Below are 21,010 nucleotides of genomic sequence, written 5' to 3'. Positions count from 1 at the left end.
AGCTGATGTCATGTTTAGTCCCTGTTGGACATGTTTAAAAAAAAAAAAAAAAAAAGATGCGTTTCATTCAGAAAATTTGAATATTGTGATAAAGTTCTTTATCTTGTGAAATGCAATTACAAAAACAAAAATGTCATACATTCTGGATTCATTACAAATCAACTGAATTATTGCAAGCCTTTTATTATTTTGATATTTCTGATTATGGCTTACATCTTAAGAAAACTCAAAATCCTATCCCAAAATATTAGAATATCATAAAAAAGTATGTTTTTTTTAAAATTGCATTACAGAAGATAAAGAAATTTATCACAATATTCTAATTTTCTGAGACAGTCCTGTATGTACTCTTAGTTTCAGTTTACTTACATTTTGAATATAAAGTGAGACGATACCATTTTAGCAGCTCCTCAGCTGATTTTGCCTCTTTTAATACACCATGAGCAATCAGAATTTCACAGGGAATTTCACCAGTGTTTGTCATTACAATTTCATATGACTTGTTCAGTTTAAGCAGGGATTCCACAAGATTCTCATAAAAGTATTTCGGGGACTTCCTTGAGTAATTATGGGTCATTTGAGAATTGCATGTGACTTGCATGTGGAATCTGAACAGTCACTATAGGCCCCGCTGTATGAAGCCAGCTCAATAAAAACTTTTCGAATAAGTGACATCTCCCATCACCTGGGTTTGTGGTGTGGAATCCCATTCATGGCCCGTCAGCGAGAGATGGATTCATTCATTGTCTAGTTCATACCACACTAGTGAAGGCACTATTAGCCAAAACACTGGCTTTTCTCACACTCAACAACGCTATATAATTATGACCCCAGGGGAAATACTGTCGGATGATAACTACAGTCTTCATTTTCAGCAGTGCCTTTTGGATGACACGAGATACTAACACAAGAAAGATTTCTCCATTTGCCCCAGAGGGAAGGATAGGTGATTTTTTTTTTTTTTTTTGTGACTACAGAGGTCTCTTGAAATATGAAAATGTGATCGGTTTGACTGCCTTCCCTATAAATAAAAGAACATGTTTGACAATCCTCAGAGACAATGAAAGAAACAAATCCAGACAGTTGAGATGTCACAGCCTGGTTTTATAATCAGTCTATTCTGTTCTCTTTTCTCCTGTACCTGATATTTACAGAAGACTAGCAGGACACAGATAACAGGCTTGAAATAATACAGCTGCAACGTCTTACACGAAACAGCCCAACTGAACTGTGGAAACCACCACGTTACTTGCATGTTATGGCAACAGAAATGACAGATGCTTAACTGGGGCTTCACATCCTTCGCTGGGTTTTTGGCCACACAGCAGCCGTTATCACTTTTACAGCGCAATGGTTGTATACTGTCAAGTCACGATCAACCAGCTGCATAATGTTGTTTCACATTTTACACAGATCAACGGTTGTTTCCCATGGAGGGCAAAAAGGGGAATCCCTTATTGTAGGATTTAGACCCACTTTTATTCCATCTTGCAGCATGCTGAGACAAAGACAATGTCCTGAGCTGTCAAAACCACCCACTGGAAATGTTCTTCTTTCCTCGACCACAAACACATGTATGCAGAGCTAAATGAACATGATGTGAACCGTAGCTTTTCCTTTTCTGTCTCCAGTAGACTTTATAATGTTTTTGCAAGTTTTTATCTAAAGGATACGAAAGATTTTCTGGAGGCTTTATTTTCCTTTGCCAGCCGTATGCCATTTGTTTCCAGTCACATGTGCACTACCCTGCAGATCTAAATGTAATGGTAAGGAAAATAAAAGTGGATCTGGTCAAGTTGCAGATCAGGGAACATAGAAAAAAAAAAAAAAAAGGAGAGGAGGGGGCGACACAAGCTGAAACAGAGCTTCTATTCAGTTATGGTAAATAGTTTGTAATTTCTGCTGAGAATGCCAAACCACCGGAGTGGTCTAAAAAGGAACTTCAAAAACACCTAGTTCACACTCCATCTTTCACACGAGATCTGACTTTGATCGCGGCTAGGTGTGGTCACATGTGGCTTGTTTGGTTACTGATTGTGATGTACATTTCTGCGGCGGCCAGCATGGAGAGAGAATGTGGTTCAACCACTGGTTGAACGAACAACCAAGATAATTCATTAAAGTGAAATTACTCCAGACAACATGTCTGAAACAGGGGATCTATATCTAGGCTGGTAGCTATAAGATGAGATGTCCTAATACCTCGAAACCTTCACATGTTGTTAATATCTGGAAATGTATTATGTGCATATATTTTTCTGCATTTGTATAGTGGCCATCCACTGGCTTGAATATAATTTCTATTGTTTTATTATATTGGGCATTTTTCCCCTTCAAAGACACACCTGTACATAGACATATATGTGAGAATTATTTTAACATTCTCCCCTTTTAGAGATATTTCTGTGTCCACCGTGCTGCCTCAATGATGCAATTCCCCTGAACAACAAGACGAATAAAGGATTTTCTTATCTCATAAAAAAAAAAAAAAAAGCTCAAGGAATAAGTTGAAGACAACAACTTGTTGGAACCACCCATTCCAAACACTTCAGACTCGTAAAAAAGATACAATTTAATATTGGCTTCTTCTTTACCTGACATTTGCTAGTTGAGGATGAGGGCCAGAAGACACTAGATGCAAAACCAAGTGCTGCAGTTGTGGTTGTTTTCAGATAAAAAGAAAAATCAGCAGCAGAGGCTAGTATGAGAAGTGAACCTATTCAGTTACATTTCATTTGTCTTTTTTATTTGTGGAAATGTTGAAAAAGCACGAGAAACCATTGCCCTAAGACATCTATAGGAAGTCTCCAACCGCTTTGAGCCCCAGAGCAGCAGAGAATGACAGTTGCGCGATTGTTTGTACATTAAGCTGCTTGGAATAAAAACATATATTGCATGTCGACCCATAATGAAAGCAGTCTCAAGTTTGCTTTGAATTTTTTTCTCTTGAGATTTTCCTCCTGTGAATCGAGGGTGTTGGGTTACAGGTCTTGTACAGTTTGTTGCTCTGATCGTTGAGACCCTGGAGGCTCCTTTGTGAACTGTGATTTGGGGCTCCGTGAAAGAAATTGACTTGACTGGTGATAAGCATTGTATTGCAATAAGTTTGGGGTGCAAAATTTTGAAGGGGCTATTTTTTCATTTATTTTTCAATCTGAAATGAGGAAACAATCAATAGCAGTAAAGTTATAGATTTAAGTCAAACATGCAAACCTGACCAAAAGGTGTAAAAGCTTTAAGTTATCTTGATTTGGAGCTGCCAGTTCTTTTATGATAAGTTTTTTTGTGATAAGATGTTGCAAATGTGTACACACTGCTCATTGGCAGAAAAAAACATGGCTGCACGCACGCACGCACACACACACAGCATCTAAGGTGCTAACCCAATTATGGGGAGCAAATGGATGTTCATTGTCATGTCCAAAGACGCTTGAGGATGCAGACAGGAGGAGCCAGGAATTGAACCAGCAATCTCCTATCAACTGAGCCACAGTGGCTCTAGCCAGTCTGGCAACGTGGTTGATTGTGCAAAGAACAGCCACAGAAAGAAAAGCATCTATCTTCTCGCCTTACTATCCCAACACTATCCCTCAAGGAGCAGTTTCAATAATGTTTTTGGATTTGTATTGTTTCCATAGAGATACCTCTTGTATACATTTTAGGCTCCCCAGCGACATTACCGATGAAAAGAAATGGATAGTTCAAAAATAAACATATAGAGCGTTAAACAGTTGCACTAGAAGGGCATTACTTTTGCTGATTTGACATATTTATAGACCAGAAAATCATCATTTCACAGGTGCGACAGCAGACCGTTGCTTGGTAATTATGGATTGGCTCCCCATTGAAATGGTCTTGTGTTCACGTGTTTAAGAGGCAATTCTGTGCCTCGGTCTGCCATCTGTGGACTTTGGCACCCCTGATTCTGTTCCACTCACACTACTTTTCTTTCTCTTTCCCTTTCTCTCTCACTCATGGGTGGAAAAGTACCATCGAGGGATTCGGTGGCCAAAACCCTGTGGCCGCCTTTGTCTCACCATGGGAGTGTAGCCTCAATGTGAAAAAAAAAGGTCCTGGTTAATTATTAATATCTCATTGACTTATAAGGCACGGCGGGCTTCAGAAGAGCTCGCAGGCAGGGGAAGCTGTCACCCCAGGGTGTTGAGGGATGGTCGGCCAGGCTCTGGCACCCACTGAAGTCCCATGGGGATTTTTAGCCCCTTTGTCGAGCAGAAACATTCATCTCAGCTCTGGACTGAGTCTGTGGTGGACAAATATGGACTGATGCAAAAAAAAAAAAAAAAAAAAAAAGAGTGCTTAACAATGACATTCTTACTTATTTGATCTTTTTTGTGTTTGTTGTGGATTGATTTCTCATGTCCCAGAGTCATCCCGTTGTTAACACGAGTAAAAAGTTAATGAAGTATTCAAAAGCTTGGAACTGTGAAAAAGTAAGCTCTCAGGGGTTGCGCTGTGGTAGCTCTTGATTGACTTGTATTTCCAAGGCAAACTATTTACGCAAAATGTTTGGGAAAGCCTTTAAAACTACAGTCTTTTTTTCATGAGAATTTAAAATAAATGGACATTTGCACTGCAGTGGATTTCCTGCAGAGGAACAAGGATATGATTTAAGAGTAAAGGCCTTTCACGCACACACACACACACGCCCTCATTTTCAGAGGTTCAAAAATAATTCAACAAAAGAACATGGTTTTGAAATACTTTGAAGCAAATGCTAAGCAATCAGTGAGTGCCTGCAGACTGAAGCCCACTGACATCACTAAACGCTAAGTCTTGTCCATTTGGATACTTTGCCAGAGCTTTGGTGCAGTAAAAATTGAGATCTTGCTTGTTTTTGCTCCTGCTGTTTCCAATTTATTTTTCTTTTAAGAGTAAAAAATGCCCAGAGGACAAGGTGACTGACATATTATTTTACATCAATCGGTCGGTACCCACCTGCGCTCTCATTTTCGGAGCAGTATGAATGTATTTCGGATTTCATGTTATATCTATCGCCTTTCCCGACATCACTAAACATCAAGGATGAAGTTCAATTAGTAGACATACGTGCCTGTACATTATTCTTTCTCTTCCATGTTTGACAAATGTTGCCTGGGTCACGAGCAGTTCCTTTCCTTGTCAATACTGCTCTCAGCTCATCATTTCATCTAGTTTCATCTGGCCAAACTAATCGAGAACTTGATGGCCTTTTCAGGCCTTTTCCTGTCAAGATCCAAGTTGTTTGTTAAGCAGTGATTTGCAACTCGCTGGAAATCCTCTATCGACATTCACAATGTTTCTCCATTGTACATTACGACAATTATGTACTTTCAACCTGACTTGCCTCAACTTGGATTCTTTCTGTGAAGGGGAAGCAAAATTCCGCAATCATTCACTTCCAGCCCTATTTTCACCTTCGCACTTGATCCAGGCCTTTTGATGTAGCTGAGCTTACCACTGTTGATTTGGGCACTCCAGACCCTTTATCTACTAAACCTATCACAGAATGACAAGGGAATGAGCCAAAACTGGCCACGAAACTGCCCGTCCATCAGATATCTGATCCCTTTTGAGCCTCCGAAAATAAGAGACTACGTGTGAAGAAGACCGCAAAACACATTCAATGGAAAGCTGCGTACACTTCCATCCCATCTACATTGCATCCATTCATCCATTGTGAAAGTTTAATGTTACGAAATAACATTCTTATTCAAGTATTTCTAAACTTTACTGTTTACTTCTAGAAATTATGGCTGCATCTCATCACGCTATTAGTCTTGCAATGTAAAAAAAACACTGTTTGGTTTCACCACATTTTAGCAAAGATGAAAGAGGAAGTGGACAAGCAATGAGTACTGCAAATTTGAAATTTCAGGTTCAGTTCTGCATGCCACCAAAAGCATAGGTATATGAATGCAAATCTCCAGCACAGAGACCAAGGGAAAAAGACAAAGCATTGCTGGGTCTGCAGCCAACTCCAGCATGCCAGCTGGATGAGGAAATCATTCCCAGAATTGATTGTGTTTACATTTCCCTCAGAGCTGCCAATTTCAATCCATGGGAAAGGGATGAACCCATAGATTACTCTATAAGTTAATTAGCGTGTATGGAGTCATTGTGAATGCTCTTACTGAAAAACTCTTATGCAATTCAGAATATACGTTTGTGATATGAAGGAAAAAAAAAACCATAATGTTCATTTATGAATTAATATAGAATTAATTTGCAAAGTGTACGCATTTGTAGGTTGACAAACTATGTCATGACGCCAATCCCGAGGCATGTTGACATTTCTGGAAACAAAGGCGTATCTAGGAGAACATAGCCAGGAAAGAGATGTTTAACCAACACAACCCAGATTTCATGTGTTATCAGTTAAAAATAAGGGAAATCCAGCAAATGGAAACAGAGACCTTATGCAACTTCTATCTTACTATTTTATCATGCAAATATTCGGATGAGGAGAGCGAGGGCTGCAAGAGGTGGTCAATAAGAGGAGAATCACATTCTAAACTGCAAGACGTTAAAAGTTTAAAATCTCTAGACTGTTATCATGGCGTTGTTCATTTTTCCCCACTGTTTCCGACATCGCAATATTTTCTCAAAGCTGTTCATTCCACCATCCTCTGTTTTATCGATATCTCTTCATGCAAATGCGTAATGGATCGTCAAATCGTTTTTTTGGAAAACACGTTAAACAAGAATGCAATATACTAAAGATGGCATATTTATGAACGCTGCGGCTTCTCCATTACTCCAGGGCCTCGGTTAAATAATGAGAATAGCAACAAACCAGCAAGCATGCCTGTTCGCTCGAGAACAAAACCCAAAGGATCACATTCCTCAGCTCCTCTGATGATCTGAGAGCATCTGGGCACAAGAAGCAGTCCCTGTGGATTCTGCTTGAGCTCCAAGGCAATACTGTGTATATATAGCATGATTCCCTGGATTCCCGGAGCAAACAGACCTCAGTGACACACTCAGAGAGAGTTTAGCTGCTCTAAGTGTTTCAGCTCACAGCCTCAGTGCAGAGGAGTGAAATGAGATATCTTCACTTCCTTCTCATGCTGACAAAACCAATGTGCAAACAGCGATGAGCAAAACAGGGTGTGGGACTGTGCAGTTGTTCCAGACGCGAAGAAAATGACTGTACGCTTGTCTCCGCTCAGCTCAAAGTACAGCAACAGGAGAATGAAAAGGGAGAGGAGAAAACAGGTTTTCAATGTTACAAGTTACATAAATTCCACATTATGCCTCCCTGTGTGTTCAGCGTACACCTGAAACCATGTACATTATTGTAGCCAGTGACACTATAGGACACTAGTAGTGCTGAAAGATAAGCTAAGCTGAAATACAGTACGCACTTGAGATGCAACCCAGGGGCAGTGCTCACTTTATAAAAGAGATTAAGCTACAGCCGCAGCCATCCACAGAATACGCAGTTGCCCTGTCAAGGTCCAGGGTCACCGACATGAAAAGGAGAAAACCCTCCGTAAACCTAACACTGCTGTGCCGTGATCAGTATTGTGTCTGTTTGCTTCACAAGGACAGAGATCTGATGTCGGCGGGGCGAGGAGAGCATCGCCTTTCTGTGGATGCTCACAAATGTTCCCGCTTTTCTCTAAAACCTTTTGTTTGGTCCGAGGGCTTAATGGAGGATTTTATCCTTCGCTGTAACCAAGAATTGATATAGATAGATTGATAAATAACTCATCTAAACTATAAACCTTCCATTTTTAACAAAAAGTATCTTTATTTTTCTTAATTGTCAGTCAATTCTTCCCCCCCCCCAAAAAAAAACATAAATTATAAAATTTATATGTAGAATTTAAGAACAGAAATAAGAAATATTCACAAACTGTGAGAAATAGGATTCCTATATAACAGAACAAAATAACCTAGATTCAGTTAAAAAAATAAAATCAAATCATAAAGAAATCAGCCAGGAAACAATAGGTATTTGATTATGGTAGAGTTTAAAGCTTAGATAAGCATTTTTCTTTGTATTTTCTTTGTAAAGTATCTTTATTTTTTAAGTATTTTATATTTCTTAATTGTCAGTCAATTCTTACCACAAAAAAAAATAAATTATAAAATTTATATGTAGAATTTAAGAACAGAAATAAGAAATATTCACAAATTGTAAGAAATAGAATTCCTATATAACAGGAAAAAAAACCTAGATTCAGTTTAAAAAAAAAATCTGGAAAATCATAAAGAAATCAGTCAGAAAACAATTGGTATTTAATTATTGTAGTTTAAAGCTTAAATAGGCATTTTTCTTTGTATGTGCTTGGGCTGATGTGTGTATGTCCGTAAGTCCGTTTGTGCGTAATAGAACAAAAGGCTAAATGCTTAATGGCAGTGGCATTCAATAATATCCATTCTCATGGATCTGTTATAGGCACATGTATCCCGAACAATATTCCTAATTTTCATGCATAGTCTAGTCCATCTGAATGGGAACACAAACATTTCAAGGCTGGTCTCACATTGCTTTTGAACTAAAATGACGTCGAACGATCTACAACTGCATTCAGGTCGAGGCAGGTGCCGTTTTCAGTCATCTAAGTCATGGCATGTGAAAACAATCAGGGTGCGCTCTTTTCAAAAGGTTGTTTTCCGAGGCATTTTAAGCAACAATCTAGGCAGTGTGACAGACATAAATATGGTCTTCTCCTGTTACCACTCCTCCTATTAAGTTTCCTCTCCATATTTCAGGTAATTTCCTCTCAATTTATAAGCCATTTTTAGATAGTTTGCAGGTTATTTAATGTTCATTATGAGTAATTTCTTGTCATTGTCTGTAATGCTTATTACATGACAGTAGTAGTTAAAAAAACTACTGTCACGTGACCCTTTCTGTAGGCCTTGTTTAATTGCATGTGTCACACTCCACAAAATGATTAAGTTGTTTCCATGGAATTTAGGTAAGATTAAATAATATAATGTCTGGCAAGAAAAGGGAGATATTTTAATATTCAATATTCCAGGGTGGAACCTTCCATGGATTTTCATGAGGTTACCCCGACTTATAAACAGGTCAGTTGGGTTTTAGGTTGCTCAGACTTTTCAGGAAACATAATAGCCTTGGTAGCTGAATTAAAGTTTTTTCTAAAACACACACATAATTGGAAATAACTACATCTGTGACGACACACTATTTATACAGGATGGTACGGTCACACAAGGTTAGCACATACAGTGACAAAATGGTAGTGAAGATTTCTCTTTAGTTTTGCCATGTTCAGTCATTTCCACTTTTTGGACACTGATCATCTTTTCTATTTTTATTCTTTTTTATTCTTTTGACTTCACAGTGAACACTGAAAAACTGCTCAGCCTCAAGCTGACTAAGTTGGCATCCCCTGAACTTGACAAAGAGGATTTTAGTTACCAGGAGATGTTAACAGAGAAATGACTCTTTGACTTTTGTTCTAAATATAGTATATTTCGCATTTCTGAGAAACACGTGGTAGCATTCAATACCATCCTTAAAAAAAATTGGACAAATGAATTGCTTTCAACTACGGCATAAAGCAATGTTATTTTGACTTCACATTACCGAAAGACCTGCGGGTCGTAACTGCATGATACTTATCACAAGAGTAGTGATTATATCAACGTTGCAATGTCACTAATCCAATAACAGTCTTATAGGATCAGCAAGTGTTTGCATGTTTCAAAACAGCTGTTTTTATTAGGTGTGATAAGCAACACATTTGATCTTGTGTGTTATGCATTTCACAACAGCAGTGAGACAAAAACAAAATCTACTAACCCGCTAGGCAGTAATTCTCACGAGAGCACGGGAAACCTGTGCGTATAAACAATAAACTAAACTTCAAGCCTTTCTTTTGATTCAAACTTGTCCTTTAGATAAAGCCAGATTGAAAAAACAATCACAATTAAAGGCTTTTGTTGCATGTTTATTCTAAATCATGTTAAGTGCAACATGGCAACATTAGTACGCTATCAAGCTGAAGCCACATTCTAATTACAGGCACCAGTTGCCCTGATCATGACAGCCCCTAATTTGAAGTCAAAGATAAAGAGCGCTGATATCTTCCAGTTAAGAAAATAAAAGACACATGCATCAACAAACTGGGGGCATAATGGCTGCCAGAGATCCAAGAGATCTCTTCAGGAGGAAAATCTGACGTTAACATAAACAGGCGTGGAACGAATGAAATCCCTTCTCAAGTGGACACTGGATTACATTACTAGAATAATATGAAGTAGATGTACCGGGGGAAAATAATTAAGCATTAAGCAATTCATTTATTAAGTTCAATTTTCTGGATATCTGACATTGGACTTACCCAAATTGGCTGTTTTTTAATCAATGGGAAGTTTAAAAACAAAATCTATTATGTTATTCAATTTACTGCATTTTTTTTTTTTTTGATAAATGTAGCTCAGAAAAGAGGTTTGACCAGAGAAGAGATTTATGGATGCACTGAAGGAAGACATGAAGAGAGCTGGTGTGAGAGAAGAGGATAAGCAGAGCAGGGCTGGCTTGGGGAAGTCAATTTGCTGTGGCGACCCCTAAAGGGAGCAGCAAAAGGGAAAAGAGGAAGAAAAGAGGTTTAACCATGAGTGGGAAATGATATTTGAACCTAAACGATGACTGGCATTCTTGCAAGAGTCAAATGAATACGTTGCTGAACTACGGCAAAGAAAACGTCAGAGAGAAAAATCAACGCTGTTGGTTCAAAGTTAAATATTGGAATGAAAAGATGGAGGAGAAAAACAAAGGGAAAATTGGCAAATAAAAGATGCCTGAACAAGTGTAATGATTTATATTAAAGTATTATTTATTTGTACAAAATAATGTACGGGACTGAGTGAGCTTTGGTCAAAAGAACCCATTTTGTTCTTCTCATCTAAATATTGTGGACATCAGTGTAGAAATCTTTATTTATTACGGTAAACACTAAACACACCAAGTGTGTAACAAACGCTCGATATTTGTTATGTTGCTCATGCACTACAAATGAATCACAACGCAATCCATTGAGAAGGAATACTGCACACTTCTTCAGTTTCTCTCCCTGGATGAAACTGTTAAATCATAAAAGTACAACAATCTGTACCTTGATCCCAAATGCTATCATTTTATGTAATTAGTTTCTCATTTAGCTTGATAACAAACAGTCGTGACCAGGATAGAACATATATTGTATCCAGCCTGCTTTATTTGCTATTCCTGCAAACAAATTGAGCTTTTTTTTTTTTTTAATTACGTGAAAACAATCGAGTTGGAATATTGTCCAATATTGTTATCCCTGTTCTTTCCATTCAATCATCATGGAAAAACAGAATTCAATCAACGCGTAGATGCTTGCATGCTGTCAACATACACAGCTGCTGCAGATTGGCAGTTTTTTTTTCTGACTCAGAAAAATAGAAAGTAACTGCCTAAATGCAACTCACCAACAACAGTAAGAAACAAAACTAAACTACTGAAGGAAAGCTAATCTTTATGGCTGTCACATGACTACTCCCCCTCAACCAATGTGAAATGCTGACTTCCTGTTGTGTCCCACAGTGATGGCCACAGACAGAAAGGGCACGAACCAGGGTGTGGTTTTAAGCAAACTACTTCATAACTTGTGTCATCGGGGAGAAGCTCTCAACACAGAGGTTTAATCTGGCTCAGGCTGCTTGAAAAACAATTTCCACAGCACTCGCATTAGCAGTCAGGAGTTTGTCCACAGTTCGAACTTTACACCATAAACCATTTGAAGGGAGGTTGTTGCTACTGTGTTCTCTGCCAGATCCCAAGGGGGATCCAGAGTGGCCTTCCTCTGACTCATTTGGCCTTGTTCTTATCAATTCTACGTCAATACATATCACATAATGTTTTCCTTTTTTTTTTTTTTCCTCAGGAATAACAAAAGCAAGCAAAGGGTGTCGGTTTACAACAGCAGCTACGTGACAATTTCCATGATTAACGAACAGTAAAAGGGTTGGGAATTTCAGTGTCTTACAAGACAAAGGAGTGTCATGATGAGAACCTGCTTTACCGAAGCTTCATTACTGCAACAGTCTGGGAGGTACTTTGAAAAGGTAAAGTGACACTTAAGAGAAAGCAGTAATATGGAGAAGAGGCATATTTGCAATTTGACTTCTTTGTTGAGGTAAAACACTACAGTGGTATGCTACGGTGCTGCAGTCTAAAATTATCTCACAGGTAAAATTTGGAATTCCAGATGGTACAGAAGAAAAAGTCAGAAAGCGTAATCAGCAAAATAGTCTTAAAATACGAAAAGGAAATGTACCGACGAAAAAGACTGCATAAAAGCCATATTTGATTGATTTGTAACTTATCCTTATGTACATTCTTGAGCAACCGTAGCAATTCCTGACTGATGCCGTGTCATCATTCAACAGTTTCTGACAAGTCGACAAAATGTTGCTAAGTTTGCAAAAACTTAATTGCTGGAAAAAAAAATGTTACCACTTTGTCAATTTAATTGTTTTTATTTCCACTGCGTCTTTTAAATCTGTACTTTGTAAATGTACATGTCTGCACGGTATCCTCGAGTGTAAAGTAAGGAGCCTTGAATAAAATGTATTATTATCATCATCACAAAATAAGCATTTATTACTGACAAATGATCATGCTTCAAAGGCTTCTCTGACAAGCCAAGTTCCCTCGGCTTAAAGACAGCTTTTTGGCATCTTTGAACTATTTTGCTTTGAACTTATTTTGTTTTTTTTCTTGCCCAAAACTCTATTACTTGGAATAATGACCGTAATCAACCTCTTTCCAACTGCAGCAGGTAGGTGTGCATGTTACCAGCCCTTCACCAACAGCTGACTAAGATACCAAACAGCTGGTTACATTTAAGTGGACACGGAAGGCTCACAATTCCATTTCTGAGTGTTTGGTATTTATTACGTAGAGGAATCTAATATATCACAGGAATCCTAATTACCTGAGGATGATGATATTCTAAAACATTATTTTGTCAAAAGGTCTCGATTTCAATGATCAATACACAAACAATCGCATACAGTGCACATTAAGATAGACCATGTCAATATTTTCTCCGGCTGTGAAAAAAGTACGGAAAAAATATCAAGTTCAACCTGGTGCTTTGTTACATTTAGACAGAGTCAGCACGGTAGTGACAGGGAAATGGAGCCGCCATACAAAGAGCCTTACTGCCTCATTTATGAACAATTGGTCCTGCAGGACACATTTGAGTCGGTTTATGGTTTGAAACGGGCAATTGCAGGTGGAAATGTAGCATTACATTATTATCAATGTAGGCAGAAATCCCAAACCGATGTCTGGAAGTCCTTATGTGATTATTTGCACCCAACTCAGCAGCTGTCAGTCAATGACACGCACCCATATTTATACCATCCAATATCAATTTAAAAGCAATCCGATCAGAAAAGTGAGCGCTTAAGATCGTGAGTGCTTCAGAGCTACCTAAAAATTAAATCTGGTATATGCTAACCTGGAGGGAAACAGATTAATGCCCTGGCTCAGGTGGCAGAGCCTGTCAGCTACCGGTGTTGGGGTGATCTAGAGAGTGTCTCTGCTAGACATCGACACCTTAAACCACTGTTTGTGCGTCTGTCTGTAGTGTGCGATTGTGCGTTGTTATGTTTGCAACACGGCCCTTTAGGCAGCTGCAATGAGTGGGAGAACGGGTGGATGGGATGCAGTGGATTTGCAAGTTGCGAGCAGGAGACCATCGAGGTGTTTTGCTGTACCTCAAGGGGATCACCATCTAATCTTAATATAGTTTATGGCAGAACATAGTTCAATACGACCTGAAATAACACGGACCATTAAAATGAATTGTTCCATAAAATTGTAATAAAACTGAAGATTATTTCCTCAAAAAATATTAATATTCCACTATTCTCCATTATAGTTCAAGTAAGACAAGAAGATCGAGGCCCTTTTCTCCTCCGTGCATCAAAGTGGCTCCACGCTTGTCTCTACGAGCCAGCATAATATATTCGAAATGACCCGTGTTAAAATGTTCCCACAACAAAGAGAATATTTCCTTATGATGAGACTCATCTTGACACAATCCCTGCAAAGGACTCTATCGAGCTGAATGTAAAAAAACTGACAAAGCAGGAATTTATATTTTGTAACAATCAACATCACGAGCTCAAAAAAACGTAGCATCTTCCGCTTAGCGTAATGAAACACTCCACCGCACCCTACGATTTAGTCAGGAGAGTAGCTCCAGCCATGCATTTGTATTCATGACGACAGGGTCCTTGATTCAGGGTTATTATTTCATCGATCATGAATGCACATCACAACATGTACACCAGATCCCAAGCCGCGGCGCAATTTTGATGGAGGCGGGCTGCATATTTCATGCTCACTGTGCTATACTAATCGCAGTAGACAGGGCCCTTGACACAGACATCCTACAGCATGAAGAGAAGAGCATCTATCTTCTTGGTTTATTGACAAAATCACAACAATTGAATGAGCAGCCCAAAAAGATGATGTGTTCTTCTAAAGCATGATTTATTGCTGGATTAGTCTAAATCTAAAAAGATTTAATTTAACTCATAATTGACCACTCCATGGAACATATATAATGTAGTTTTTTGCCATATTTGTTAACTTGTCAAACGATCAATAATACAAAGAAATGTTAAGAAAAAGGTAAAGAAAAAGAAAGAAAATCGAACTGAAAACTTTGAAACCAATTTGATACACAAAAAAAAGCTGACATTTGACATACAGCTGTAAAGGCAAAGTGTTACTGCCATCAACATCGGCAGTCGGGTTTCAAACCTGAAAGTCAAACTTCCATTTACTTTTCTCTGCAGGCCCCTCTTTGAAAACCTGTTCTCCATTAAAGAGAAAAAGGATCTCCAGTTCCCTGAGGAAACATTCTCCCACTATTTAAGAACAAGGGAGGGTTGCCTGCTACCAGAGCACTTCTATTGCCTGCACCCCTATATAATGGCTATATTGTAGTCTCAACAGCCGTGACTGGCTGCGTCTGTAATATCACTTTGCCTGGTTCTCATGTTTGTATTTAAACTGCTGGAGCCGTCACACCGCTCCAATAATGAGGACATTCGGGGTCTCTATATCGTGTATGAAACCGTAAGTGAGCGCGTACATGTGAAACTTGCTTACCTCATTAGGTAGCCGACTTTGCATCGTGCAGTGCAGGATGTGAAGTTGGTTAAATGTGTTGTCTAACATAATAAAGTCAAACTAACTAAGTAAAAGTTTGAACCCGTGGCACATGTTTCAACTCATTCTTTTTGGATCAACCTACAGACATACAACCAACAGGTCAATCAAAGTAATCTTGTCAGGACAAATCAATTCACTTCAAAGCAGGCAAGGGTATGGTAAGCGTTTAAAACGTCGAAGGCCAGAATAGCGAAAACTATTCTAACAGACATACAAAGGCATTTAAATCTAAAATGACCTCAAGGTTGTCAGAAGGAGTGGGATGCAGAATAACAGTATACCGAGTCAAAAGCCTTTTATTACAAGATGATATGATTAGATTTGTCCATGATTTGTATCTTTTTCCTTTTCTGTCTGGCCACCAGACCCGGGGTATTTGAAGCAGCTCTTTTCTCAGAGCCTGATGGGAACTGGAGGCCTGCTCAGCATCTGGTTGACTTGGAAACAGCTGTGTTTTCCCACATCTGACTGAGCGTTTATAGCTGCGCAGAGCAAGCCCGAGTTCACCGGGCCTGTTTGGCTAAACAATGTTAAATCTCACGTCTCGACCTCAGTCAGTCATACACAGTAACTGTCACCATTTGTCTTCCTATTCTCAGAAAATACATGTCCACGTATATACTAAGGGTGTAGTGGTGCACAAGCGTTTCGGTAAAGAATGTGCATCAGTTTTGAAGTCACAGCTCAGTACGTTTTTTGTACAGCAGAGACCTGAACAAAACAAACATTAAACTGCGGTTATTAAGAACTGTTTTGAAAATATAGTTGTCTCATGGATCTTCTTTTTTGGTATCTCCTGATAGAATGTGTTTACACATCTATGTGTACTCGTGTTTCAAAATAAAAACTCAATAAAGAATCTGTCCATGAGACAATCGGATCATTTACCAATACATGGATTCCTGTCGGTTCCTATCTGCAAAAGAACAAAAAATAAAATAAAAAAAACTGCCTCAGCAGCCGCTGAGGACGGCTTGTTACAAATGATGAGATTTTGCACACTGACAATCTGTGTTAGACAAAAGTTCCCGTTCCTTTACCAAATGCAAAGCTTTTGGCTCCTCAACACAAATACCAGTGCAGATGTGGACAGAGACAAACGCATGCTCATACATGCCGGTATTGAATAACATGTGCAATTGCGCACGAACGCACACACACACACACCCACATGGATCTGCGTCTTGCACACTGAAATAGTGCTGCACAAACATAGAGTAGGTTCTGCAGTGGCTGTGCTCTTTATTGCAGGATTAGAGCTGACTGATGCTCAAGAAGATTACTCTGCGTTACTCTGGTCACATGACACGGACCTCCATGTTGATCCAGAGGTCATCAAGACTTATCAGTAGGTCACAGCAAAACCAACCGATGTAAAATTTAGGAGACAGACTTAGTGTCTTCAGACGCTCCGGTGAGATGTGATGCTTTATTTTACACTTGACTGTTCCCTGATGTTTTGTTCCGAGGACAATTTACAAGTAATTTAATAACAATAAGAATAAGAATAAAAATAAGAACAACTTTATTTATCCCGAAGGAAATTATTGTGCCAGAGTTTCAAGCAAAACATAACAATAATAAATAATAGTAGGTAATAATAGTAGTAAAATTGTATGAACAGTAAAAAAAAAAAAAAAAAAAAAAAAAAAAGGGGGGGGGGGGGGTTAAGAAATACAAATAAAACTATAAAGTGTCAAAGTCAAGGCTATTTCTAAGGTCCTAAGTGCAAAGATGTGAAGATTCCCTGCAGCGTAAGGAAGAGGAATTAAAAAGTCTTAATGTCACTTTACATTCATACACCACTATGAGAAATAAAAAAATCATTATGATATTGTTCCACTTTACATATTTAGTTCCCATTCTTGATCAGAGATCATTTCCCAGGCCATCCGTTGTACACTTTCCTCAACTGTCAAGCTGGCATGACAGGCAAGGGCTTTATCACGCACCACTAGGTTTCTATCAATGGAATTAAAGGGAAAACTAGTCTTGATAAAGAAAAAAAATAAATTAAAAATTAAAAATTTAAAAAGCCCTTGGCTCTTTTTTTGGGAGCAATAGTAAATATACTGACTGGCTTTCCTTTTTATAAAAAAAGTTCATTTAAGGGTGAACAAAGTGTGGCAAACCTGTCTGCGTTTGCTTGCTTTGATAGAAAAACTATTACACTTTTTAAAAACATCAGTTAAGTCTCTTATAGTTTCCAGACTTTGAAAGGTAAGCAAAGACCTTGACTGGCATGAAAATTTTCATACAATCAACAGTTAAGTGATCCAATAATCATGATGAAAATATTAAATTTGTATTAAGTTCCATTTTAAACAGGATAATTCAGCTGTATGCAATGACACGAAAAAAAAACATGCATAATTTTGAAATCAATGTGAAATATTGTACTTGAACAAGTTCCATAATATCAACTCATGTACTACTTCATTTATTAGGGCAGTTAATCATAGCCCTAGCGTTACTCAACAAATTAAAATATTTACTTAAGGTCTAACTTATTTCTACTCAAATACCAGTGACTATGCACTGCCTCATTTTAATGCACTACTGAACTGTTGGTGTCTTTTCCTCCACGTGTGCAACCTGCGCTCAGAGCAACACACACACACGCGCGCGCGCACACTCACACACACTATGCAACATTGATTTCATAGCAATGAAAACACAGCTCCATGGAACATCTCATCTTTGAACTCCTACTTCCATTCTTCTTGTCTAGCCCGAAAAACCACATAATGTATTTCGTCTAAAATAATCACTGTATATTTCAGTAATTACAACATGAGTCAAACACCCGGGTAATCACCAGATCTGACATCATAAATCCTTCAAGGACTGCAACCTTGTGGTAAATAACATTCATCATGTGGAGAGAATAAAGCTATTTTGGGAAAATTCTAAATCAAATAAACAAATATGGGATGACCGTCACAGTCAGGGGTGGGCCCATTCAGCGTGTGCATTTTGTGACTATTTTAGATGATAAAACTGATGTAAGAGCGCCCCCCTCTGACTATAATATATATAAATATATTTAATGGATTTACAGTTTGTGATAGCGTGATACAAAATATATCTATATAAAATAATCAATAAAAGAAAAGACAACTATAAAAGTCACAAGTAAATAAAATAAAATACAGAAGGCCATTTTTATATGTGTTTTTTATATGTACTTTACAGTAGTATTTAACTTTTCCCAAATTCAAAAATAGATGGAGTTAAAAACAGATTATCTCATCAAGAACTTCCTTACGGCACATGCTGTCATGGTAAAAGGCTGATAAGTACAGCGCCCAGTGAGGGGCCATTTTCCTGTTTGGAAAGATGAGAGCTTAATTTCACCTTTGTGGCTATGAGCGCGTGTAGATTCAGGACAGAACTGACCTGTATTTGCCAGTTCGGACTTGTATTCCTTTCATTCCACATTGTTGCGCCCCTCCTACATCATTCACCAGATCGTCCCCGATCATCAGTACCTGCAATTGAAGAACAGGAAAAAGAAGAGACCTACTGTACCTCTGTTTGCTTTCCAGACAGATTTACAATTAGCTAGAATAAAATAAAATAACTTCTAAAAGAAAAAAAAGACATCATCTGTTGATGCGAACCATGGTTGTGGAACATAGAACCCCATCATTGGGGAATCATGTATCCACTACCGGTAACATGATGTTGACTTCTTGTGCACAGATATCATAATATTCTTGGTTATGAATTTTATTCCTTGTTTATGTTTCTCTTTATGTAATTTTTCTTTATTCTAAAATGTCTTCAAAATGCTCCAAATAAATTTGCTGCTGCAACAGTAGACCGAGCCCCCTCTGCTTGTGGTCTTTATCAAGGTCCTCATAAATAATATTATTCAATCTGGGAATCTATTTAATGGTCTTGACAATACTTTCTCCTTGATCCCATCTTTTTCTTGAAATTGTAATCCTACCTGTTTTTTCTTTGAACATTGTACAATATTCGTCTCCTTGGCAAAGCTACACCACAGCAAATTGACACTAGTTTTTGACATGTATTTTTTATCTTTCTTTTTTTTTTTTTTTTTAAAACATACTACTCTAATTTGAATCACCTCTTTCCGACGGAAACTGTTAACACAACTGGGGCAGAACTATCTATACAAGAACTTGGGTGAATGGCCAGGACCACCGGCAAAATGAGGACACAAAAGCATAAAGAAATTTAACCCGAGAACAGCTGCAATATTGCCTCATGCAGGGACATGCAAAATGAATAGTTAGTCAAAGAAGAATTTAGTACCTAGAATGCCTACAGGAAGAACGTATTTATATGTGCCGTATGTTAAACAGTACTGCGTCATTAATTATATATATTTGTTTATATTCAGTATATTTTTTGGCTATTTCTGTCTTTCTTTTGGTAATTTACTATAGCGGTTTTGAGTTGTTCCGGATCAAATGAAAATGTTATACCAACAGGTATAACATTTTCTTTCAGTGAACACACTTAGAGGTGCGAGGGCACACACTCACAATATTAACAGGACGGGCGAGCGAGGATTGACTCCCTAAGGCGGGATGTGTGGCAAACAAGATTTAGTGTGTGCTCGGTCTGGTTTACATAGTAAGCAGGAGGATCAGGGTTAAACACATAGTCACAGATGTTATATAGAGGTCTCGAAACCAGAGGAATGCAGGATCAATTGAATGTGCCAGATTAAATCCACCAACCCAGATCCTTCCAGTTGTTTGACAAAATAGGCCTTTGATTATGGTGCCTATTTAGAGATTGGCAGAAGAATTAAAGGCATAATTAACACACAAGACCAATCTGTGGACAGGGACCAAAGTATTTCTGATTTTAATTCAACATTATTTAGGAAAGGGAAGTTCTACTTTGGGGGAAAAAAACAAACAGTTGTGTATGATGTCCTCCCTGAGGTACAAGGTTTTGGACAGGGTAGCATAGATAGCTGTGGAAATGTTTTAGAGGAGCAAGGCAATTCGGAGAATTCTGCGAGGCTTAGTCGGAGATAACTCATCCATTTTCTACAAACGTACTGCCAAGTCCACAAATAGAAAAGCCTGAGGAATGGCAGCCATGGATCAGATTCGGCTGTAGTGAGTTAAGCAGACACTATTAAAGATGCATTCTGAGTGAGAATGTAAGATTATACGATCACACCGGGATTGCCTCTTTTCTTTTTTAAATGATCAGGCACAGGATTTTTTTTCCTCCGAGGGGTATGTTATAATAATTGGACGAATTGGCAATGGGTTGTTAATTTTTGCAAACTAACAAGAATAAAGATACATTATTAAGACAGAGGATCTACATTTGATGGACTTCTTCCTGTCCTTCCAGCTTTTCCTTTCTGAGGTCGCCACAGCAAATCAACCTTCTCCTTCTAACCCCATTCTCTACATCCTCCTCTCTCACGCCTACTACCTTCATATCCTCTCTCACTACGTCCATAAATCATTTTGGTCTTCCTTGAGACTTCCTGCCTGGCAGCTCCGTTTCTATCATCCGTCTACCAAATATATTCACCATCCCTCCTCTGTACATGATCTTCTCTCCAAAACATCTAACATGTGCTGCTCCTCTGATAAAGTCCTTCCTGATCCTATCCATCCTGGTCACTCCCAAAGAAAACATCAGCATCTTCATCTCTGCGACCTCTAGCTCTGTCTCCTGTCTTTTCTTCACTGTACTGTTTCTAGGCCATACAACATTGCTGGTCTCACCACTGTCTTGTACACCTTTCCTTTCATTCTGGCTGATAGTCTTCTATCTCATAGTACTCCTGACACTTTTCTCCAC

The 21,010-nt window shown here is 38.4% G+C and overlaps 1 protein-coding gene across 2 annotated transcripts in view; it reads right to left on the bottom strand.

The window, feature by feature from the left end:
* Window positions 1-21,010, bottom strand: part of lhpp (phospholysine phosphohistidine inorganic pyrophosphate phosphatase) — a 34,985-nt gene that overhangs the window by 7,797 nt on the left and 6,178 nt on the right. For both annotated transcript variants that reach the window (XM_086139728.1, XM_086139729.1), the window contains exon 6: window positions 18,602-18,693. In XM_086139728.1, coding sequence (XP_085995854.1) covers window positions 18,602-18,693 — 92 coding nt within the window. The remainder of the gene's footprint in view (window positions 1-18,601; window positions 18,694-21,010) is intronic.

This window comes from Fistularia commersonii, chromosome 32 (genome assembly GCF_037954325.1).
Source record: "Fistularia commersonii isolate RoL2024-O1a breed Wild chromosome 32, RoL_Fcom_v1.0, whole genome shotgun sequence".
Classification (NCBI taxonomy): domain Eukaryota; kingdom Metazoa; phylum Chordata; class Actinopteri; order Syngnathiformes; family Fistulariidae; genus Fistularia; species Fistularia commersonii.
Note: the sequence above shows the minus strand (reverse complement) of the source record. Positions and strands in the feature narration are given on the sequence as shown.